The sequence below is a fragment of the Amblyomma mixtum genome, chromosome 6 (genome assembly GCF_055824585.1).
Source record: "Amblyomma mixtum isolate Tamu chromosome 6, ASM5582458v1, whole genome shotgun sequence".
Lineage (NCBI taxonomy): Eukaryota > Metazoa > Arthropoda > Arachnida > Ixodida > Ixodidae > Amblyomma > Amblyomma mixtum.
In genome coordinates, this window is record NC_143017.1 from 134,438,784 (window position 1) to 134,464,549 (window position 25,766).

At 44.2% G+C, this 25,766-nt stretch overlaps 1 protein-coding gene across 3 annotated transcripts; it reads right to left on the reverse strand.

Moving 5' to 3' along the window:
* Nucleotides 1–800: 800 nt before the first annotated feature.
* Nucleotides 801–25,411, reverse strand: LOC149340456 (uncharacterized). 3 transcript variants are annotated; one of them, XM_089549232.1, is made up of 7 exons: nt 23,513–25,396; nt 23,275–23,418; nt 21,932–22,105; nt 18,871–19,023; nt 15,954–16,148; nt 9,462–9,616; nt 801–1,690 (listed from the first exon to the last, which is right to left on the reverse strand). In XM_089549232.1, the coding sequence occupies exons 1-7, from the start codon at nt 24,957–24,959 to the stop codon at nt 1,526–1,528; spliced, it is 2,433 nt and encodes an 810-aa protein (XP_089405358.1). In that variant the 5' UTR covers nt 24,960–25,396; the 3' UTR covers nt 801–1,525. The 3 variants fall into 3 exon arrangements, with proteins under 3 accessions (XP_089405358.1, XP_089405360.1, XP_089405359.1); XM_089549233.1 differs by lacking the exon at nt 801–1,690 and adding an exon at nt 1,697–5,503 and having other exon boundaries at nt 23,513–25,411; XM_089549234.1 differs by lacking the exon at nt 21,932–22,105 and having other exon boundaries at nt 23,513–25,408.
* Nucleotides 25,412–25,766: the final 355 nt, after the last annotated feature.

Below are 25,766 nucleotides of genomic sequence, written 5' to 3' on the forward strand. Positions count from 1 at the left end.
TCTAAAGAATGCATGCACAACAGTGCCATACGAAATACTCGTAAGAAGTATACAGTAAATGGCTACACTGTGAGAATAACTGAGCATACAACACACCTGCTTTGATTTACAAGCAGTTCTTTTGTGCAGTTTCTCCTTGTCTATTAGTCCAACGACTGTTGTTTCTAAAAAAAAATGTGCAGGCAACAGTTCACATCATGTGATGCGACAAACCTACGTTAGCAGCTTTGGTTGCACATTTTGCTTTTGCAGTGAATGCCTTCGTACAGCATCTTTGAATTTGATTTTACAGTGGCCTTCTGGTGCGTCAAGCCTTTCAGAGTGCAGAGGTAGGTGGTGGGTGGTGTCTGGTAGGTAGGAGGTGCGCTTTTATCACAGGGTGCCCCCAGAAGAGGCACCTTCCAGAAGGTGCCCCAATCCACCTGGGTCGCTGGAAAGGTGGAGGCATCACAGGTACACTCAGACAGCAGCATTTTATGCGATAGCATATGATCCTCAATGGGATAAAGAACCAGTGGTGTGATACATTTGATACCTGTCAGGTGGAAAAAGCCACCATCCACACCTGGTATGCAAAAGAGCCAGCTGCGACCTGCCACGGTTGGCAGGTGGCAAAGTGCAGAGAGGGAAATTCCCTCTCCACTTGTATGGTATGTGTAGTCGTGCATGGTAGCTCACAACAAGGTTCTCATGCTGTCGCATTGCCACAGCTAATAGTAATTAGATGGCCTTCAAGTTGTCTCGCAAAAGTGGACTTTTGCTAACTCAGTAAAAAAAAAAAAAAAACGAAAACAACCAGGTCGCACTACAAACAGGGTTTATTCTTCCACAAAAGCAAAAATCCACAACATATATATCATTACAATGGTTGACTAGACTAATTCGAGTTCCAATGACGAGAAGTTGCGATGGTTCCAAAGTATTGACTAGGTAATCAAATAAAAACAATGAAGATAAACAAGTAAACAACAAAATTAAGTTGCATCCACCTGATGCACAAAAAATCACAGTATTTTTGAAGCATGGACAGATGAACACAAACTGTCATAATAAAACGTCGGAAAAATTATCACAGTACTTTTCAAGCATGAAAAGATAAACCAAAATTGTCACATTACCAAAACTGTCAAACAGTCAAAAAAGCTGGATGCTTATATCATCATAACAATGCACACTATGTCAGGTACATCAAGCATTAGTTATTTACCTTATAAAAGGTCAGAGAACTTATCACAGTACTTTTCAAGCATGAAAAGACAAACCAAAATTGTCACATAGTCAAAACAGTCAAAAAAGCTAGATACACATATAATCATAACAAGGCAAGCTATGTCAGGTACATCAAGCAATAGTAACCTATCTTCTAGGCTGCACTGCAGCTGGCAGTGAAGATCTTAAACAATGGGGTACACAGGCAGATTTATGCCACTGCAATTCAATATTTCGTGCCGTTGCTAGGCAGCAAAAAAACAAGGCTCAACCAGTTGCTAATGCAACCAAGGAGGAAAAGACAGCAGGATTCTTCTTAAGAATCGGAATCAAGATAGGTGAGTTTGTAGATTCCAGCCACACCTTGCAAATAATTGAGGACACAGAGTTGGTCTGTTGGTGACACGTACACTCCTGAAGGTCTTACTAACCCTGAAGCCATCTTGACCACTGCAATGAACTTTCCTTCCGAATCAAACGCCTGTGAAAAAAAGAATTATAATTATGAATGAAAACCTTAGAAAAACTTATGATGGTCACACTTTAAGCAATTAGTGCAACTCAGGAGCATAAATCCAAAGTCAGGTGAGAGTCCAAGGAAAAAAGATACAAGAGGGTTTGGTTTGGTTTACAAGAGGGTTTGGTTTGGTTTGGTTTGGTTTATGGGATAGGGATGTGAGCAGTTATGAGAAGCTAACAGTCAAGGAGGTAAAGGAGCTGACTGGGGCGGTGGAGAAGGATTTGATTACTGCACTTAGTAGCTAGAAGTGTTCGAGGAGAAGGTAAAGCATTAACTGAAGGATCACAGAAGCTTTCAGAGAATAAAAGACTAAAGGCACCACAAAGCAGTGTTAGGACCATTACAAGAACTCGAGAAAAAGAAGGAAGCATTCTAGAGACTTAACTATGAAGTACAGTCAGAACACCAGAGGACTGCACCTGCGGTGGTGGGCACTTTGCTCACGATCTGGTGGGCAGGTCATGTGACCTAGGTGGCCCACCTGCCTCAGTAGGGCAGGTGGGCCGAGGAATTTTTTTTGTAAATTTTTCGCTCATGGTCAATGACGCCAACGACACCGCCGGATTTTCTGTGACGCGAGCGCCTTAACGCTATCGTGTTGAAATTCATAGCCACCTTAGTGGGCACAAGCTCATCTTACCCCACTGATTACGCTACCTCACTCAGACCATGCTGAACTCATGCCATGCATGTAAAATTAAGTTTGTTTGCAGTACAGGAAAGGAACAGTAACTGCCTCACTTTTCGGTGGATGCACCATGAGGAAAAGGATGAAGGGGGGGCTTGTAAGGAAGGAAAGAAAGAGAAGGCATTGTAGTAGAGGGGCCCCGATTAATTTCGACCACCTGAAGGTCTTTAGCATGTGATGACATCATACAGCACGCCAATGTGTTTTGAATTTCACCTTCATGAAAATACAGGCACTGCACCAGAGATTTAATCCTGTGTCCTCGTGTTCAGCAACTGAATGGTCAAACTACTGCGCCATGACAGAAAGCAGCTTATGAAAGGAGTTCCTACACACACAACCTCATGCAGATACTGCGCCATGACAGAAAGCGGGTTATGGAAGGAGTTCCTACACACACACAACCTCATGCACATGAGGAGCTGCCATGGCATCTTCTATGCTGAAAAGAGTATGGTGCTGCGGAAAGTACATGGTAGTCCACAGAGTTAGGAACAGATGGAGCCCCAAGAATATGGAGGTGGGAGTTTATACAGCGTTTGAGCAAATGGTGGTGGTGATGCGACCAATGCACCGGTGACTACATGGGATAGTAACACGTGGCGGTGACATCAGTGGTGATGATATGAGCAACGTCGCATGGCATCAATGTCAGTTCTTCACCTCCTCACAAGGACAGAATAGGTCCTGAAGAGGCTGCAGTCCAACACACTAGAATCTGAGATGACATTCTCCCACTGAACTTTGCTAGTAACACAGCATAGCGCAAAAATGCATCATGTTTTTCTTCCAGTCCAACATGACTGCACATCGCATGGCAATGTGTTTCATCGCGTATGAGTGGCCCTTGCCTCGAGGAGCAACGCAATTTTCCTTCACTCTATGGTCTCAGTGTTGCCATGTGCCTCCTGAACCCTATGCTGCTTCGTCAAGGAAGAAACTCTGTTCAGATGATTTCCTTGCATTGTACAATAATTCAAACTCGCGCGACGAAAGATGTCCAGCAACAAGGCAAGCTCGAGATCACACTGCACAGTGTGATCACTTTACGCCAACCTACGGAGAATACTACCCCAATAACGGAAATGGCTCAATTTAATTGAAACTTCATTTCAATAGAATCAAATTTCTATCCTGAAAGTTAGAATTAGCATGGCTCGGCTGTACAAACAAAACAGAAGCTCAGATACTATTGACGGCACTGTTACAATGAGTGCGAAGTCTACGAAATCGAGCTGTCAGCTGTAAACACATACAAAACCTCACTCGCAGTTATGCCCTGACCCTATGGATGCATGACGGTGCTGCACGATAGCCAGATAAATCTACGAGGACAGATATTTAGCCTTTTCATGCACGTTTGCCACGTTTGTTTTGGGCAGTGTTGCAGCGCTGTTGAGACAGAGGTACAAAATGCGTGCAGACCAGTACTAAGGGTGGGCGGCAAAGTAAAACTGGCAGATTGGGCTGCATTGGTGACCTTTGAAGACATGATATCGACTGGACAAAAGTCATGTCTGTACACATTAGGCAGTAGAAGCTGCCGTGTCGCTTTCACCATGACTTTTGGTTGCTGTAAAAGTACCTTGGCACAATTTAACCAAAGGACATGTAGCAGCATGTAGCAGATTTAATGCAATGGCACAGGTAGGCACAATTGATGCAATTCCCACCACTGTATATGAAATGATCTGCTACTTCGTACCCCTGCTAACATCCGGCTATTTGCTGATGAGTGTCATATATCGCCCCATAACAAATTCATCACAAGCTGTCCCCCTACAAAAAGACCTTTTACGAGTGCAACATTGGTGTAACATGTGGCTTATGTCTCTTCATATTTCAAATACTTCACTAACTTCCTTTCACTGTCATCCTATATAAATTTATTACTAACTGTGCAATTTCTTCCGTCGATTCTTACAAGCACTCAAGTAGCCATATTTCTCGGAAAACTAACTGACCATGCCATCCATGTAATCAACTCTGCAAATACAGTTGTGCCCCATTAATATGACCCCCGTTAATAAGGATGACTTGAATCATCGACAATATTTCTGGAGACCAAACTTTTTCAATGTACAGTCAAGTCTCATTAATTCAGTCCCCGTTAATTTGGAAATTCAGATGATTGAGCCTGCCTGCTCCCTCCCGTAAAAAATGTACTAAGTCAATGGCACCATACAATCGCTAATTAGGAGTGAAATCGAGCGTGCACTGGTTAAGTTGGCCTGAAGACGGAATGGCGCTGAAGTCAGTTTTGGAGAAAAGCATCACTACTGTCATCATCCGGAAACCAGCAACGGGCCGGAAACCACTCTTCATTCCGAAAACGAACCAGGAGCAGTGCTACAACAGTAGGACCTCGTTTATTCGGCCCCTGTTAGGAAATTCGGACTGCCGTCGGAGTCCGCCAAACGGCCATGCAAGTCTATGGCGGAAGCTCGTTTATTTGGATCTCGCGGAACATCGGCCAATTCGGACGACCCCCTGAAGGGGCGTCATGTCAAGATATGACATGCTCGACAGGAGATTGCCCAGATTTTCATCTACAGGCCTAGGTATTACATTTTCTCCCGCGCCCCTCTGATCTGCGCACAGATACAGGTGTTTTGACGGTTGGCAGCTTCCAATCGAGAGGCTGAGAAAGTCTGGCCACAGTTTGATTTTCGGAGCTTCGTTGGTAGTCGTCGCCAGCCCGCGGCATCGGCGGCTATTGGCTGCGCATATCTACAAGCCAGCCAAGCCGAACATCAGTTTGGTATGACGATTGCCTTGTTGATCTTTTTTTTTCGAAGGCATCTTGTTGCTCCGGTGCCAATACGTGCTTCCCTCACTTCCACCCACGTGGCATTTCCATTCTTCGAGCATGCCCCAACTATGCGTTCGTCACGTGCTGTTCGCTGTTTGTGCAGTGAAGCCTCCTCACATGTGACACCACATGCAAAAAAGCTCCAGCGTTACCGTTTTGCATACTGAAAGAAGCCGCAGAGAACCTTGCCATTATGGAGCAGTTCTGCTTCCGCCACTCCCGATAGCATGCCCGATTTGATGGAACTGAGAAATCGCTGTTGTGCAGTTTTCATCTTAAAAGGAGACAATTGCCCAGGTTCCCATAAAAAAAATTTCACTTTCATGCGAACGGTTTTTAGCAATTTTGGGGAACCATTTGATAATTCAACATTCGGTTTGTGGTTGTGGTTTTGTGGGGTTTAACGTCCCAAAGCGACTAAGGCTATGAGAGACGCCGTAGTGAAGGGCTCCGGAAATTTCGACCACCTGGGGTTCTTTAACGTGCACTGACATCGCACAGTACACGGGCCTCTAGAATTTCTCCTCCAAAGAAATTCTAGCCGCCGCGGCCGGGATCGAACCCGCGTCTTTTGGGTCAGCAGCCGAGCACCATAGCCACTGAGCCACCGCGGCGGCTAATTCAACATTCGGATATTTCGGACAAGTTTTAAAATCCCTTGAAGTCCGAATCAACGGGGTTTTACTGTATTTACACCAATTAATGTGGAAACTTCGATAATGGACATGGCGAAAATGCACATACAATTTATGATGCAATTGTTGTAATTTGCCATTTATGATGCCTAATTAGCATATTTATATTTGTTTGCTTGTTTATTTCTTTACTATTACAACCCACTTTACTAAGTCTTACACACCACAACGCTTCCACTAGGTGCATCTCTGACACATCTTAACCAATGACCCTTCGTGGCCTATGCGTTGCGTGCCCACCTGGCACGCAGAGTGCCTGGGTTAGATCCCAATGGCGGCTATTTTACGTGACAATGTATACAGCTTGTTCAGTCGAAACGTCATCGGCCTAATCGGCACTGCATGTCGGAAATAATTTCTCGCGACAGCGTATACAGCTTGTTCAGTCGAAAAATCGTCAGCATAATCGGCCCTGCACGTCGGAAATAATTTTACGCGACAGCATATATAGCTTGTTTCATCGAAAAGTCATCGGCATAATCGGCACCCACATTCGCGGGCTGCGTAAAAAAAATCTCATCACGTCAACCATTTGCTGAACAATGTTCTGGATGGTGTCATACGATTCAGTGTGCAGCATAAACTTACTAGTTAAGAGCTTGAATCGATGACCTGTAATCAGAGGCTGTGGGTGTCCACCGAGATATGCGAGACAGTTACTGCACCATTTTCTTTCCTCAAATTCTCTTTCTCTTCTTTCACTCCCATCTTCCTCCCTTCCCTTCCCCTCCTCCCTTCCCTTAGATATGAGAGATGTGAGACAATTACTGCTATTTCCTTTCCTCAACAATGCGTTGCATTCAAAGGTGTTTCCAATGGGCAAGGCATCGCTTCTGGCAGCACTGCAACACGCTGTCGCATTCCACTCCAAATTTAAGGGGGGACCCTGGTCTTTGAAAAAATATTTTTATTAATGAAGTCACAGTTATGAAATTTCCAGGCCACATGTAGTTTTGTGCACTGATTCTGGATATGTCATTTAATTTCGTGTAAAACAATTCCTTGAGCACTTGTGCAATTTTTATGCAAGTATTTTGGGAAAAGTTTTGCAGAAAATTTGCTGCAGGAAACTCGCTCAAATGCATGCCATTGGATTCTCTTGACACCAAGGAATGCAATAAGGGTAAAATTATCATCCTGGCTATCATAGAACTTGAGTTATAGAGTTTTGAAGTTGTCGCTTCAGAAATGAGAAGAAAAGTGTGTACTCCTGTTTGTGAAGTGGCAGCTTTAGTACCCTGTAACTCAAGTTCTATGACAGCCAGGATGATAATTTTACCCTTATTGCATTCCTTGGTGTCCAGAGAGCCCAATGGCATGCATTTCAGCGAGTTTCCTGCAGCAAATTTTCTTATATGCTCTCTCCAAAAGACTTGCATAAAAATTGCACAAGTGCTCAAGGAACTGTTTTACACAAAATTAAATGACATATCTAAAATCAGCATACAAAAATACATGTGGGCTGAAAATTTCATTACTACATCTAGATTAATAAAAATTTTTTTTCAAGACCAGGGTCCCTCCTTAAGCGTCCTCCAATTTTTCCTTTAATGATTTACTTCTATATTCTAATTTTTCTATATTCTGGGATTTTTCCGACTGACACAGGATGAAGGCTGACACCAGGTTTTCAGCAGAACAAGCTCCTTCTGCTATCGTGTAAAATTGAGAGCTAAAAAGCGCATAGCTGGGCTAGCTACAGCATTGCTCAGCATGGACGAACTCAGAAGCCAGCCTTGACAGGCATGACACAAGGTTTAGTGTGTGCTTCAGATACGTACCAGTACTTTGTACATAAAGCCAAAAGAGCGTCTACACAGGATACTAAGCTTGTCGGTTTTCTTTATTTTCGGATTTCGGGGTGTAGAATCTTGATGATACTAAACTCCTTGGGTAGCAAGAAAAATATTCATATCACCCGAATTTTATTTACATAATACTAGAAGAAAACGAACAAACTCTGTGCGCTGAGCAAGGAAACCCATTTCATGCAAATCTATTCGCCACTGACAAGATGTCTCTACAGTCGCATGACACTGTTCAGTGCCAGTGGTGCTACTGCAGGACTGACAATCGCAGAGTCAGTGATGCGAGGGCAGCACTTAAGGGGGGACGAGGGTCTTAAAACTAATTTTTCTATTTATGGCTAGAATCTCATGAAATTCTGCACACAGATGTGTTTTTCTCTTCTGGTTCCAAATATGTAGGTAATCATAATTGAGCTGGTGGCCTTAGATCTTACAAAGTCTAGAATGTGATTAGGTAATTTCTTACGCAGCTTTAATGAACTTTCTCATTGCATTTTGTTGCTCTTATTTACATGAATTGATAGCAAGAGAGTTCCCATACCCGGTTACATTCTTCGTTTTTCTCTAAAGGCATGTCATCCTGATGTACTATGTCGAGAGCAAAAGGTTGCAGTATTTTACACTGCAACTCGTTAAGCTAATTGTAAATTGCTATCTATATGTGGCCTAAACAAAAAAAGTAAGAATGTCATCGGGTATGGGAATTTGGCTTCTCGCACAACCGGATTGTCTCCCAAGTGCGTCTGTTTTCAACCCGTAGCAGATGAATTTTTGCCACTCCACAGAGGGCGCCACTTGTGAGAAAGACAGAATTTACAAGCTTGCATGATAGCAAAATTTGTATCAGCCGTGATCTTACCATCAAGATTCTACTCCGTTTTTTCAGTTACAATTCAGTAGTGAACCGGATTATTCAAGAATACAGCCCACAACTGCATCCTCCACCTCCACCCTCTCTAGACTATTAGCGGTCGTTTTTATGCTGTACATAATATTATAATTTTTTGCTCATCAATTTCAAAATTCAGATGTGTTAGCTTGTCCTAAAAACTGTTTACCAAACTAGTTATTTCTTTTGTTCTTCCTACTTGATACAATTATTTTTGTTGTGTACATTACAACCCTCATGTGCAGTACTCCATGACTGCACATAAGGATGATAATGTTTGCACTCTGCAAGAAAATTTATTTGACACTACAGTGGCCATTTCAAATGCACAATATGCTTGGAACAGAATGTTGATAGCATGGGCAGTGCTTAACACAATAATGACAATAATACCTATGCTCAGGCCCTCTCACTTCTAAAACATACTTTTTGAACTTATTCTTCGATTAAGCTGCAACGTGGATAACAAGTATTTTTTAAAAAGGGTATTTAACATCATCAGAAATCAATTGAAAACGTGCCTCCAAAATAGCAAGTACAAGACATCCATCAGTTTCTGTATGGTGCCTCTAACATTGCACGATTGCAAACTACACTTCCTTCATGATACATTTTTGGGTAATCAAGTTAAACCCAAAAACAAAGAGCCGTACACGGCCTGTATTGTCACCACAAGAGTTGGCAGTGGGACGTTAGACCCCACCGTTGTCGGCAAACCATCACCTGCACAATCTGATGAAGTCATTCACGGACAAAGGGGAATACGCCCCGAGTACAACCTTCACACAGTTTCCATATCACTTTCTGTGGACCTTGGCAGCACACTGATTCAGAGCTCACCTGGATTCGATTGTTCTTGCTATCGCCAATGAAGAGCAAGTGCTCCGTGCCACTCACACCCGACGGCTCCAGCATGTGGCCTCGCTCTTTTCCCTTGGTGCCGAAAGTTGATATCACCTGCCCCTTCATGTCAGTCTTGTACACACGGCTTAGCCCTGCATCAGTGCACACAGTAAAGGGCTTGTAGAGTGGAGACTGAGACAGGACCTGTGCCAAGCCGTCCACTGCACTCCAGAGCTGGCTTTATTCTTATCTCCTCGAGCCAACCCGGGGCCCAAGCTTTTCTTCCCAACTCCTGTACACATCACAAAAAAATGCAATGCTGAGATCACAAAAATGTAATATGAAAGATCTGAATTTCTAGCATTTGGTTTATAGGGTTTAGCATCCCAAAGCAACTCCGGCTATGAGCGGTGCCATAGTGGAAGGCTCCGGATAATTTCAACGTGCACCGACATCGTACAGTACACGGCGGGCCTCAAGTATTTCGCCTCCATCGAAATATGATCACCGCGGCCGAGATCGAACCCGCGTCTTTCGGGTCAGTAGACGAGCACCATAACCCCTGAGCCACTGCGGTGGCTTGCATTTTTAGCATTTCGTCATTTAGTGGTTCCTAGATTGCAGAAGGTTTTTAAACAAATATTTTTACAACTAAAAACTAGGAAACTAGGCTGCTTTCTGAATGTCTCCAGATAATAAAACTACACATACACATTCTATCGTACGTGTTCATAATCAATGAAAAATATCACAGTCAATCACCTATTGACTCAGCAGTCAGCCTTTGGCAGTTAGACTGGTTCTTTACCAGGGCTAGATTCCATGGTAAGCCATATTTGGAGCATAAAGTCTTTGCCTATAGCAGCTGGTACTGCTACTAAGCTTCCAGCACATTTCTGTAGACGTTGCTTGGTGGTCCTTCATTAACCTTCATGTTTATTAGCGGCTTGTGCCATTTAGTGCAGCAAGCTCCTTTGTTCGCCTCTGTCTATGGTGTTGTGACCCTGGCCACATGACAACTTTCAACACTGGTTTTGGCATTGGGCAGCATACATTTGGAGGCGCCTCAAGATGATCTCAAGGAAATATGTTTTACTAGTACTATATAGTGCTTTCCAGCTTAGAGACAGTTCCTCAGTACATGATCTCTCTCCGAGACTCCCGGTGCCTACTGCTCACAGCTAGTAAAATTCAAATGGCGACATGTAAAGTCCGCTGCAAAACATGATGAGCTTTGTTAAGTTATAACTATGCAATGTTTCAAGTACCGACCTCCACTGACACTATGTTCACCAAGAGCACGGCATCTAGTAAGAGTTCAGGGTTAACATTATAAAGGTATTGTGGCTTTCAATACACTTTTAAGAAAAAACTTTTGAACACTAATATCGATCCTTTTTGTCATTCATGACCACAGTAGCCTGCCTTTGCGTGGTTGACCACCACCTATAGAATATTGGTGTTGCAATCGTTAAGGATGCTGATCTTTAATATTTTCATCTGTGGAGTGATGGACGGAAGAAGTATGGTGCGCTGCGAAACATTTTTGCAATTTATTTACAAGTGAACACATTTTTCCAAGCATGTCACTGCCTTCCTAGGTTTACGATGATGAACGATGTCGTCCTCATAAACAGCACCACTCAAGGCTAGCAAATGTGTCTTTTTTAGGAGGATTTTTTCTGTTATGAATCCATGAGCTTCGGGGTAGCAGTGCTACAAAAGGGCTTACTGTTGCTTGCCTCACTTTCATCTGCTGGTGGATACTCCGTAGTGAATTCCTCATCACTAGTGCGTTCACTGCCATCTTTTCTAAGCTCCGAGTTGTCCCATAATTCAAACAAGATGTCTACAGCCTTTTCTAGTTTAAAGTACCATCGTGGGGGGTACAGCGTGAACAAGACGAAGGATGAAGCAAGAAGACTACACAGACAGCACTTGTCTATGTAGTCTTCTTGCCTCGTCCTTGGTCTTGTTCATGCTGTACCCCCCACGATGAATTATTACAAACTCGCCCAGCTATCCATTCTTCTGAAAAGTACCACCCTGAAATGTGTGCATTACCTATATCATGCTCGAAAACCTACACATCCATTTGCACCCCTGCATTACTAAGGCTAACACCGCAAGCAAGCTGCTTACGCGGAGTCCTGTCAGGCAAAATCTAACGCGATAACAGTTTTGTCAAAAACATTACACCCTCAAAGCCCAATCAAACTTCTCTATAAATGACACTGCATCACTAAGGATTGTTTTATAAACGAATCAATTTAAACTATCAGTCGGCGTCAGGAATTTACCTTATTCCAACCTTATTTTTTTAGGCGAAATCACTGAGAAATTGAGCCGAATTGAACACATGCGCTTGCGAAAACAAAAAGCACATCTATGACACCTGTTAGCGAAAAACAAAAACATGCTGTGCTGTTTAAGAACTCTATAGATGGCAGAACACTAAAACTTACTGGCTGGATGAACCATTATTTGTTTGCGAGCAAGGAAACTTGGAGAGAAAGTGGTAATCATGTTTACCACTGACCTACAAAGGGTTAATTTTTCATGGGCCCTCCAAAGCTTCAAGTAGATACTGTTTGCATAGCTATTAACATCTGTTCATCACTACCATCATGTTTTAGAGTTGCAGTGCTGTTGCCACTAATATTAACCAAGGAGCAACAATTCTATAATATATATAGTATAAGACGTAGCTTTTTAAAAAAAATTTTGCTACTGCATCTTGTACAACAGTGTGTCGTATATGTTTTTTTTTTTTTTTGTGAGTGCATTAATAGTGTGGGTTGATGTTCAGTCTTGTTGCACCATTTAGAATGGGTGGTTGGAAGTATTGTACTATAGCAGTCACAAAAAGAGCCATACGGAAAAAAAAAAAGAAAGTGTCACTATTGATCATGCCGCTGTAGCACTGCACGATCATGATCATGCAGTTAAACAGCAGCTTTAAAGCTGTTCTGCGCCGCATTTGGGAGGCATGAATGACCAATCGCAGCCATACTGCAACTGGACGCATCAAGTGTGTTTCGTTTTGCAAAGTTGCGAAGTAGGTCCATGAGGTGTGGAGAGCAGTTACAGTGGAAACGACAACTGCAGGCCTCCGTATGACTGGCCTGCTAGCTTCATCGGCGCCCAAGCACGACAACAATCACAGCAGTGATTCAGAGAGTGAAGAGGATGTTTCAGCAGTGCTGCTGCCAGAGATCAGCTAACTTTTAGATAGCACGTCTGAAGTGGAAGCTTTTGAAGGCTTTGAATAAAAATAAAGTGTTGTGGCTGAGCCCATGTGAGAGTTTATTTGGGACATCAGTGTTGCCTCTTTATTTCGATCATTTCACGCCGCGTAAAGAGTATTCTCACAGGCACGGAGCATTTCATAATAACCGTGCAAGCATGTACAATCAAGTTTCACTACCCTAACTGGGTAAACTGAGGAGCGTCTTATATACCAACTTCTTCACAGAAAGCCTGGAAAAATGGGCTTATACAAAGGTGCACCAGAACATACAGTGTAAATGCTTTTACATCACTGCCATTCGTTGTAGAGTTAAAAGTTGGAATAAAAATTTTTTCCAGTTCTTTGTATCCCATTAAACTCGTATACAGATGTACAAACCAGTTAACGCCATTGTTTTTCTGCTCATAGTAAAGTTTCAGCTGAAACATGCAGTGTACACATGTGCAAGCTAGAACCAGAGTCAACCCCTAAACTTTTCCTACCTGGCACCTTGTCTTATTATTTTTAGTTTCTGCGTTCAGGCTCTCCTATGCTATCTCCTTGTCCTTGTTAATACAGAAGAATTCACAGAATTCATGAGTCTGAAATCATTCAATCCAGCAAACTCTACCAGTAGTTCTCGCCCATTGTCCTTGCTAGTCTTCACCTCACTTCGTACACTTCAGGTTTCCTGCAAATTTTTGCAGTTTAGCAAGAGACAGAGAAATATGAGGGGTTCATAAGCAAGTGAACACAAAGTTCGAATACAATCTGCAAACTGCACATAAATGCCAGACTATGGACAGACCTCCATACAGTCGAGATAACGGCCGCAGACATAACAAACATTAGCTTATCACGAACAAGTGTGGATCTACTGTCAAAATATGCAGTAGAGAAACAGCAATTCATTTCCAATGCAATGAACAACTCTGGCTGCACCACTCAATTATAGCAATGAGGAGGTGCCGCAAACTCTCCCCCCGAAGTTCAAGAGGTCGCGCTTCCAGCAAGTGCAGCTCTCGGCCCTTGCGACACCGCCCCAGAAAGAACACGTGAGCCCCCCCAAAAAAAGCAATGAAAAGGTGGCACTGAAACAGCAAGCACCGGCCAAGTGTGCGCCAATGGTCTGCAAAGGCAATCATTGCCTGCGCGTTTGCCAACAGGGCGAAGCATCCCTAGTGGAAGGAGCACAGGGGCATCAGGCAGGCATTGCCAAAAGCAAAGCTACTGCCCATGGTCATGGATAAACTAACCGCAACGATTTGAGGACTTTGAATGCCCTGCTGGTCATGCTAGTCACGTGGTTATGCGTCGCCTGCCCAGTCGGCTCTCATATTTTACGCTGCTACCACATGCAGGCAGAGTCAGACAATGGACGGTGCAGCTGTACGTTCTGTGCCACGAGCTCTGCGCTACTTCTGTCGCTGCATAGGCCTAGGAACGATAGCTGAAGCACTAGAAAACACACAAGATCAGACGCGCGCAGATTTGTGGCAATGCGTCGTTGATGCATAGCTGTCCCGATGTTTCCTCCAATGACTGTGTTCCTGCGGACCACCACATCGCAGAGCCGCGTGCTCTGATGAAGCCATTGAATGTCAAGTAGTACGAGCACTTCCCTACCACAAGGAATCTGATTTATGTAGCTGATCTGCCACCAGCTGCTGTAGACGCTTCAAACACAATTAGCTACATCCCGCCGAAAAAGATGATTAGTTGATTATCAGCAGCATGGGTCTCAGCGAGAACATGACCAGCCTGGAGAGCCTGGAAAGCGCTGCGGCAGGGTCTGCCATGAACAAGCAGACGTGCACAACGCAGTTTTTTAAGAAATAAACGCCACTTTTCGCGGACCTAATATTTTTGGCTGTCATACAGACTTACTGTTAACACTGTTAACACTTACTGTTAACACTGGATATAACAAACGGAATCCGCACGACTGTCAGGTTCGTTATAAGTGGGCTAACTGTACGTGCTCAGGGCACATACTATTTCCTAAAACACCTTCATACCTAAAAGCTAGCTTCCAACCTGCGCATAAAAATGACATCAAAACTACCCGCAGCTAATCAAGTCGAGCAATAATTTTTAAACCCATCGTTCACAAGTCAAGCACTCCTTCTAGTGCACTTTTCCAACCCTTCCTTGACCCCTGTGCACAAATTCTGCGGTTTTCCTCATGAACATGAAACCATATGAGCATCACAATGATGTCAGTGCAGCAGAAGTCACTTGGCACATTGACACACAAAGCACAACAGAAGGGTAAGTTGATTGTCCGATTCATGGAGACTTTATTGAAAGCAATTAAAGTAGGGAAACCTCCGTGGCCCTGGCTACTACCGCTGAATGAAAGGCAGGGCTAGAAATGTGCATCAGTGCCTCCACTGCTCCATGCTATGGATATTCACAATCTGTGGGCATACATGCCCACAGATTGTGGGTAAGCTTTGTACGTTCCCTGCAAAGCTTACAAACACTGGTGTAGCGGTCGGTGTAGATGTGGACGTACAGAGCGGGGTGTGGCTATGTGTTGGTCTGCAGGCAGCATCAGGCATGCTGGGTGCCCTTGGCATGCCCTCCTACCTATAGCCGTGTTTCCATGAAAGCGATGACAGCGCGTCATCAATATGCCAGACAAGGGTAGATCGAGAATGGCAAGTCAACTTCCGCGATGAATGGAAACAGGTTTGGAGGTGCCTCTCCTCCTCCCTGTCGTGGCTATACAATACCCTCCCCCAAGACAGGTAATAAAGTAGACTGCACCCAAGACGGGGGTGGCTGGACCCCTCTGCCACGTGCACTGAGCAAGGGGTAGGCAAGGGGTCGCCGTCCACTGGACCTGATGTGGTACATGTAAACAGCAGCGCATTAGCTCAAAGTGATATGCTAGGAAATGGAATGCACTACTGTCACATTCATGTAAATATGGCTTATGCCCGGTAGTCTAATTCGTGGACAGTGTTTCGGGTGCATGTGTTGCTGATAAGTTGACAACAAATAATGCATGATGCCCACAGATGAGAGTGCGCAAGTGAAACAGAAGTAATCTGCAGGCACGGATGCAGTGATACTTGAGAAGTAGTTGCCGCCACACAAAGAGCCCAGTTTCAGCTTCATCTTCCCACAGCTTCCTCCCGCAAAAAGAACTCCTCCCACACTCCCCGGACCTAACTATTTCTGGCGGTGATTACAAGAGACACCTCCTTTAAATGGTGGTAAGGTGTGCTGGCACCTGTGCTACTCAAACTCACCGAGGTCAGCAACGAAGACAGCGTCCTTGTGCACATCCATGAAGCGGCACTTGGAGCCGGCAGGCACTCCCCGTGCCAGTGGACCATACGCGACACATCGCTCAAAGTTCCCAGATGCACTGAAGCACCTCAGCGTTGGCACGGATTCACCAAGGGAGAGGGTCAGTAGGTTCTCTTTTCCACAAAGGGCCAAACCTGTGATGTAAGGAATTACAAATAAACAAAGTAAGCACAGGGACAGTTAATGGAATACTGAAGACAAATTTAAATTGGCCTGCATTGACAGATTACCTTACTCTCATGACAAAGAGGCTACTTTCACTAGCAAGAAAAAAAGTGAAAAACATATCGCCACCACCAGCAGTCATTACAAAGAAACTGTGGTGACGTCAAGACCCATTTTTTTTTATTGTTTACGCATATCTCTGAGGCTACGCCACACCACCATTCACTTCCAAATAGTGATCACAGAGCCTTTTATGGACAGCATGTTACGAGTTTGAACCCAGTGGCATGGAGAAGATGCTCCATCTTTCAATTCAATTTTGCCTCCAATAAATGCCTCTTTTGCAACCAAACAAACACCAAAACAGCCCTAAACAGCCAGACAGTAATTTTAACTACGGAAAAAAAGTGAAGCAGTCTAGAGTGTGCCTTTAAGTGAGTAACACAGTGGACTATGAGGCATACTGTAATAAAAGACTTCGAATACATCCTGATCAGTCGGTCGTTCTTTAATGTGCACTAAAATTTCAGCACACTGGCATTTATGTACATTGCCACTGAGGACCAAAGCCAGGCTTGTACTACCCACAAACTTGTGGTCACAACATAAAGGTCAGGATGCTATCTAAGGTGCTTCTTCAGATGCAAAATGGCTTGTCTTCAAGCATAACAAAGGATCTGCTAGTGCAATATTTTGTTTGCCATAGAACAACCTGTAGATCAATATGGTGCAACATGGGAAAACTGCATGAGAGCACTGGAGGATAACTGTAAAAAGGTTCCGTTGGCATTGCATGAAGGCCACCTTAGATGATGTGAAAGAAAATGTCAAAAAGCCATGTCTGGTGGCTGAGGTTTTGTTCATATCACAGGTCAAGCAGTGCAAATATGTATCAATCTGCCTATAATCAAATAAGTGGTTATAAGCATTCCTGCCTTGCCTAACACGCCGAGAGGGATCAAAGCCCATCAGTTTCTATCGCAGAAGCCTTGAATGCAGTCAAGCCACAAGCACCTCATAAGAGAAAACAATGACAAACAATTTGGAATATACAGGACAAAGAAAAGGTAAAGGCCAAACCGAGCAACTTGGACAGAGTATGGCAAAAGTGGCAGCATTTTGGTTTAAGGCTTGGAGCCTGGCGATGACACATTGGTAATGAAAACTCTAGGAAAGCATGCAAGTGCTGGTCTGTACCCAGTTGTATTTTTAGCAATGAGCAGTGTGCTCACGCCGATGACCTTCGACTGTTTAGATTTGAGGAGACTGTGACACCCCTAATGCTTAGACGCCGACAACACCAATGCATTGGACATTGAGGTCCACATGGGGAAAATGCACTGTGCACATCTGATGACATAGTGACCACTCGCACCGAAAACAGAGCTTTTATAAACAAGAAGAAACCAAAAAATTTAATTCAGGTGCCACCGTCACAGACCGATTTTGCAAGTAAAATGTTGCAGTCAACACCCGATTTCTGGGCAAGGACACCAACGGCTACGCTACCTCCCTATTTCCTTTAAAATGGTGGCGACTCACCCCTTGTGGCAATGATCTCGCTAACTCGGAATCGACTAGTGGGAAGATTTTGAAATCTAATTTTCTCGCCGATTAATGCGTCTTTTGCTGCCAGACAAACATCACCAACTCACCGTAGCTGGAAAAAGCCACAGAACCGATTTTTACTGAGAACAATAATTGGTTTGGTTTATGGGGGCTTGCCATCCAATAAAGACTCAGGCTATGAGGGGCGCCGTAATGAAAGGCTTGGGAAATGTCGACTACCTGGGGTTCTTTAAGGAGGGAGTCATCCTGAGTGTCCCTATAATGCTTACTAATGCATGTTGAAGTCTGAAACATATCCTGTCTCATGTCAGTTTTCAACTACAGACACGGTCAAAAGCAGCTGCATTTAATTTTCGTTGCCTTTTTACCAAAGCCAGGCAGCCAAATAAGCATGGGCTATGTGAAAAGCTATCCTCTCGTGACCACATTTCCAAAGCTCTAGTTGTTGCTCATTAGTCTTCACATGGATTTCAATAAAAGTAACCAGTAGTGATGACTCTGCCTTGAGTTAATCAGGACTAATCACTTTCAACGCCAATAAGCGCCTTGGGCTTGGCACTGCAGCCAATGATAATGAAGCACTGAGCAGCATTTACTGGCTAGTTTATGTTTTACGGCAGTTTAACGTCCCAAAGCAACTCGGACTATGAGGGACGCTGTAGTGGAGGGCTCTGGAAATTTTGACCACCTGGGGTTTTTTAATGTGCACTGACATCGCACAGTACACGGGCCACTAGAATTTCGCCTCCATCAAAATTCGACCGCCGCGACCGAGATCGAACTCGCGTCTTTCGGGTCAGCAGCCGAGCGCCATAACCACTGAGCCACCGCGGCGGCCCTCCTGGCTAGTTTACTTCTGCTTCAAGTGCCTGTGTATGTATGCACGCATACCATGCATTTCAATGGTTCATCTGCTGACAAGTATGCGTCCATCCCTTCTATATTCTTTTCCTTTTCCCTTCCGCAATGTGATTCACCTGCCACATAAACGTCGTCAGGCCTTTGGCTGCAATTACGGCACCCACTGCTAGCTTTAAACGTCGCCGGAAGGCACAGCAGCAGCTATGGTGGTCGTACTAGAGCACTGCAGAGAAACCACACACAGTTCATAAAATAACTCACCATATGGCCTACGCAGGCTCCCCTTCCCCAAAGTGTGGATGAATTGACCGTGTTTGGAGAAGATGTAGATGCAGCAGTCATCTTTCACAGCATACTTCCCATCCTCCATGGCTACGACCGCTGAAGGACGACAGAACGCCTCCTTTGAGCCGCCTGAAAAAACAATGAGTAATAGCAGTGGTCTGAGCCAAACAGGAGCCCAGTCTTCTGCAGTTCAGGCAAACACTCGCACAGTAAACAGACCTCTAGAATTTCGCGTTCATCGAAATTCGATTGCCACCAGCGCGATCGAACCCGCACCTTTCGTGTTAGCAGCCAAGCACCATAACCACTGAGTCACCGTGTACACTGTGGGGGAAATTAATTACATAACATTACATGGCTAGCTGATAGAGAATTAAATATAGACTGCTGTGACAGTGTTTGCTGCACTGAAATTTGACTATTGCCCTGAAGCCTGATCGCATATCTACACAATCCAGTTTAATTCTGTGCGTAGCAACCGTCCCTTGATAAGTGAAGAAGGTAGCATAATACAATCTCAGACAATTGGGCATTACAATTACTGCGAAATGCTGAAGAATGAGAACACAAACAGACGTTTATGCTGTTTGTTCTTGTCCATCTTTTTGCTCATTACAGTATTTCAGTTACTCCAAAATTACCAATTAACCAACTTTCCCTCTACAGTACTTTAAGCAACTTTACTGCTGCTCCTTGCCCAGGTGTCAAATATCTATGCATGCATGTTTACTAGGAAATCAAAAAGAGAGTAGCAATTTACTCAGCAGAAAAAGCAGTGACATCTGACAATTTGCTGTGGTGTCAATGTGCCCATTAAGCTCAACAAAATTTTTTTTTCTATTTATGCCCAACTAAGGATTCGTTGAAAGCTGATGATCATAAAACGGTCCTAGTGAGAAAATAACAGAAACTATGGGAGGCTTCCTGCCGACAAACGCTACCATACACAGTTCTGATCACAGTTTTCAAACATGGGTGCTTCAATATGCTGTCTATATTAAAGACAAATATTTCTCTGAAAATACCATGTGATGTTATGTGCATGCTCTAAACGTTTCTAACATGTTCGCCACCAAACTCAATGCCCGTTTTGCCAACACGTTTAGCTCACTGCACAGCACAGCCAGCTTTCATCTAATAATAATAATAATAATAATAATAATAATAATAATAATAATAATAATAATAATAATAATAATCAGCTATGAGGAAATGAACGCCCCAATAACTGCTTACTTTTTGGTGAATACCTCAACCCCGCAGTGACGGAAGGCATGAAGGAGGGAGTGAAAGAGAGAGAGAGAGAGAGAGAAGCCATAGTGGAAAGCTCTGGATTAATTTGAATAACCTAGGGTTCTTCAAAGTGCACCAGCGACATACAGCACATAGGTGTTTCATGCATTTTACCTGTAAGGTGCACTTTTCGTAAGCATTCTGGTGTCTTTGCCAGCCACCATCACTTTCATGTGGGGAGACTATCTTGAAAGGACATCAAAGCTGCACTGCATGCTTGACCTTGAGTGGGTCTTACTTCAAATCTACCAATCCACTCATGTGCAGGCAGCAATAACATCTAAAGAAGGGCTGCAGTGTTGATAGAAGAAGCAGTCCAAAGGCACAACAGTGGCAACTACGATACAGAACACACACCACATGAAGAATCATCAGCTTGCAACTGGCTGACAGTACGCTTTGGCCTGATTAAATTCTATGGTTTAGCACCGCCACATGTTTACACGATGAAGCTCAAATCGCGTCATGCAGTATGCATGACTGTCCACCTCAACAAGCAGGACTGCCCGGGTTTATTGGTAAACTTTGCATAACTAAACTCCACTCTACATGTGCTGACAACTGTAAGCTTCTCACCTACGCCAATTTGAAGCCACACAGCGCTCAAGTGTACTACAGTGAGGAGAAGAACAGAACTCCCTGTAGATATCTTTAATGCAATAGTGTTGAAGAACTTGTGTTGCAGAAAAGACTGTGTCATTGCCCGTGAGCGAAAAGTCCATGAAGAATCCCCAGAGAAGCAACCTAGGTGGCAAGTGGTCACACAACATAGGTAGCAAGTGGTGCCACCTAGGTCACGTGACCTTGTCGTGCGATTGCAATCTGACCATCAGATTGTAAGCAAACTGCCCACCGTGGCAGGCGGCAGTTCAATTAATGACTGATAACGAGAGGTTGCTCGGGAATACCAACCTCGGTCACATAAGCCCCGCCGGTGGCAGCACCTGCCATCGCAGGGCAGTGGCGCATCGCTTAACCACTGCACCACTGCGCCAGGAGTGGTATGAGGACTCCCAGGGACATAAGAATACCAGTTTAGAATGACCAATCCCGCATATATGGCATAAACGCATTAAAGATATCGCATCATACCGTTAAGGTGGACCTTAAGTGTCCCCTGGAGATTTTTTTCCAGAAAAGAAAAACAGTCAACTTTCAACGTAAAAATAGTTGCTATCTAGACAAGAACAGCTTACAACATTACTGCAACAGCAAATCGTACGAATGACCCACAGAAACGCTAACCCACCAATTTAGATGCCGATGCCGAAATTCAGCGCATTTGAAGACAGATTCATTGACATTGCAACATAACACTGCATATTCTACAAGATGCATAGGGTCACCTGCTTCTAGCTTGAACACGAAAGCAGCATGGTTGCGCTCTTCCGAGCACTACTGTTGCTGTTGCATGTGTGCAACAAAGCAAAGTGGCAGACAATGAGAAGCACTAGCTCTAGGTCCCTTAGCTTCAATGCGTAGCTGAGTCGGACGCACACTGGCCATACAAAGAGCACAGCCATACATCTTGCATGTTCAAGCTAGGAATGGACAACCCTGTACCTTCAATGACAGCCATGCCAAACTGCCCCAGACAAAATGACTATCCTGAGCAGGTTCTACCTTATTATATTAAAAAAGAAAAAAAGAAAAGGCTAAAGTTTGATTGCAGTGACCTTTTACTGTGTCTTACCTCACGCCTATATTTCACCTAGCACAAAACGAAGAAAGCAGCTTCACTCACAAAAGTTGGCTTCATGCAGCGGCCTTCCTTCGGGATCGAAGGTAACAACTCTATCGTGCCCTGTGTCACAAACAATGATGTTGCCTTGCGAAGTGGCGGTGATCCCAATGGGATAGGAAAACTTGCACTTCTTGTAGGAGTCCAACTCGAGAACAACTCTGCCAGAGATCGAACCTGAGATAACAAGCATAGCCAGTGGGGAAATGATGCGTAAATGAACAGAGCCATTACAAATGCAAGCATCATGAGGTTGCCCAACCCCACATTTTTCACACCACAACTACTTTTACCTGGTGTAAGAAAAAGAAAAAGGATGCATGAATGCAGAGTGTCACTGATGTGGGAGGAAACGGATCGGAAACCACAGGCACAATGCATAAATAACCACTGCCTGTCTCTTCTGCATTAAAGGTACAACGGTACAGATTCTACACGTAGAGCTGCAATACAACAGTCGTGCAAGTAGTGAAAACATGTCTGCTGCTTAAAACACTAAAAATTGACCCGAAAACAAGGAAGCTGGAAACAAGGAAACAAGGAAGGAAACAAGCCAGCTGTTTCCACAATAACGCTGAGGTACTATAAGGCAAAACGTTTGTTGCACAGAAAAGAAAACAAAAGAATACACACTGAATATCAAGGTAACTTTTGCATTAATGCAACAAAGACAACTAAATGTCGAAATATAATCGAAGCAAACCTGTTACACCTCATGTCACTGTCACTTCAACACTTCAACTCGCAATTTTTCAGCAAGCATGCTTTTCATTCCAAACAAACAATTGACAAGGTTACCAATAGACCAGCCTACAGGATTTTACTAAGAACTTAGACCCAGTGGGGTTGCCTCTAATGACACTTCAATGCTCACTAACAGAAAACAACATAATGCAGAGTATTTCACAGATACAGCAAGATGACATTGTTGACACAGTAAGACATTGAAGACCTGTTCAAGCGGCAGCATGAAAGACGTATGAAAAATCTTGTAGAGCTAAGCTTACTGGCTTAGCACATTAGTCAGCGAAAGCTTTAGTAGCTTTGGTTTAGCCATTTCGGTTAATCCCACCCTTACCAACCCTCTTTCTTTCTTTCTTCCCCCTCGCACCTGTCCTCTCCCACATCTCAACTAAACATGGAGGAGATTTTATTCTGTCCACTGCTGCGAAACATAGCAGATGGTAGCCATTGAATTCAATCAAGGTAAATTATGTAATGTAAGTAAGGCCTTACAGATGACGCTGTAGATTCCATGGTAGAATGCTGCGCTACATGGCTCATGCAATGATATAATGCCTTTCGCTCAAAAAACACAAGGAGTTGTCCTTGGTGACACTGCTCACCTGGGCGGTCAGCTCTTGCACTTGTATGGGATGCAATCACAGATGGGGCTGTGCAAGAGGAAGACCGGCTCCTGGACAATATGGAACCAACCGGTTTCACAACACAGGCTGGCCTTGGAGGAACATCAGTACTTCTTGCACCATCTACAGAAATTTTTAATAGAACAAGTTTCACATTCAGTACAAGCTGGTGAGCCTATCCCACTTAGCCAATTTCAAGGAGACTTTTCTAACTCACCAGCTGCTGCGGGAATGTCTGCAGGCCTGCAACCTTGTTTTGCTGAACCAGCAGGCATGCCTTCAACACTCGTGACAGCACGCATTGAAGCCAGCTCTACAGACTTTAAGCCGTCCAGCCGCACAGAATCAGAATGCACCAATTCCTTTCCAGTGCCTCCTTTAATGTCCATGGTGCTATGTTTGACTGATGATGTCTTCGGCTGAGCCGCACAGTTGTCGACTTTAACACTTGAGTCATTATGCTTGGATGCAGGCACCCGTAGAGCGGCAGCATAACTGTCGACCTTAACGCTCCAAGTGTCATGTCTTTGTGTAGATTTCTGCAGCTGAGCTGCACCTGCACCAGTTTTGACATTTAAGCTGCCGTGCTTGGCAGCAGTTGTCAGTGCATGGCCAGCACAACTGTCGATCTGCATATTACCATGTTTGGGTGCAGATGACTGCGGACAAGCAGCACCACTGTCATGCTCTGCAAGTGCATTGCAAGGTGCTGCCTTTGTCACACTTTCAGCAAAACTGGGAGGCTCTGACAGCTGTTTTGGCTGAGCGATGAGCTGCTGCATGCTACGAAGGAACGTGCTGTTGCAATTTGCCTTTTTCCCATGGCTGTCAGTTTCCAGCATGGAGATGTGTGCACGGTGCTTTTCGGAACAGCCACTTGGTACAGAACATCCCTTCACCAGGGCTTGCGTAGGTTTGTCAAAGCTAGCAACAATACTAGTGCTGGTAGGATTTATGCCATTGACTGCTAACCTCCCATACCGCACATGGGGATCACCCGATCCAAGCTCATTCATCATCAGTGATGCTTTTGGCACAGTTGGCTCTCCACCCTGAACAAGTACGTTGAATGGACTCCCAGTTATATGATGGTTTGAAAGAGCCACACAGATTTCATAGATACCAGGCACATTGGCAGCAAATGTAATCATGTACACACCATTCATGAGATCATGATTTGACACATTCACGTTTTTGCCTCCTTCGTCTCTAACTGAAACTTTGATTAACTTAATGAGCAATGGGTCATGCTCCGATTCGCACATATAGTATATCACAATGCGGCTTCCCTCCTCGTACACCTTCATATGATAGTCTTCAACAAACGTCAGCTTGTCTGCTGATGCCTCACAGGCAACAACAGAGCCAAAGCACGCACTCGTGAACGCACTGCTTGGCTGGTACCAAAGAGTGAGCAGGGAACGCACCATGGCTGATCGAAAGAATCTTTGAGGGTCTATCACATGACCTTTTCCCAATATAAGCTCCTTCAGTCCACTGAATCCAGAGACTTTGATGTCGTAAACACGCTCTATTTCATTCAAAAGTTCTTCGTGCAACTTCTTTACTTCCTTTCCGAGCTTGTGGACAGCGTCCTCCTTCATGATGGCAAGCATCCCCAGCAGGTTATCAAAGTGACAAGCAGTTTCCTCCCACTCATCCATCGCAATATGTTTCAAGTTGTTTAGGGTGAGAACAATAGATATTCGGAAGCCGCTACAACAATGACCGAATGCCAAGGAACCGAGCACTCACACAGCGTTCGAACATGGCGCCTACTGAAAGACGCGAGGGCCGGCTGTGAAATTGCACAACGTGCAATGGCTTTTAGAGCGCTGGACAAAGTCACCAAAAGAAAGTCACAGCGTTTGTTACGACTCGCCTGGTTAGCGCAAACCTCCAAAGGACGACGATGGGGACGACGAACCACGCTGAAAAAAAGAGGAAGGCGGCGAAGCCGTAATACGGCGTCTGGAAGGGTCCTAAACAGGGTTGCCAGGTCCTAAATTTTAAAAGGAGCCACAAAAAGCTGAAAAGTAGCCAAAAAAGTAGCCAACCAGCTGCCGAAGTGTCAAAAGTAGCCAAAAATAGCGCCAAGGTTGCAGAAAAGCGTCACCAGAAGCATAAAGGGCGCAAGAAATATATAATTCTTGTAGGACGCAGGGTAATTGTGAATGCGAATAACTCTAAATTACAAAAGCATAGCAAATCAAATGAAAGGAAATACATGAACACCAAGGGACAGAAGCACGGCAACGCGCGAGGAATTTCTGAAGGGAAAGAGTGTGTTGGAAAAGTATTCAGAAAAGTTTTTCTTCTTTTCAGAGGAGAAATAATTGGTGTTCCTAAGCCACAGCCATGGCAATTTTAATTCCCAAATGTATGTATGTATGTATGTATGTATGTATGTATGTATGTATGTATGTATGTATGTATGTATGTATGCATATATATATATATATATATATATA

Coding starts and splice junctions, on each gene's coding strand:
- LOC149340456 (XM_089549232.1), bottom strand. CDS start 24,959: ATGGATGAGTGGGAGGAAACTGCTTGTCACTTTGATAACCTGCTGGGG. Junction 19,024..21,931: donor GCTGCATGAAGCCAACTTTT/GTGAGTGAAGCT, acceptor TTGTTTTTTCAG/GCGGCTCAAAGGAGGCGTTC. Junction 9,617..15,953: donor TGTCTTCGTTGCTGACCTCG/GTGAGTTTGAGT, acceptor GCACTGATGCAG/GGCTAAGCCGTGTGTACAAG.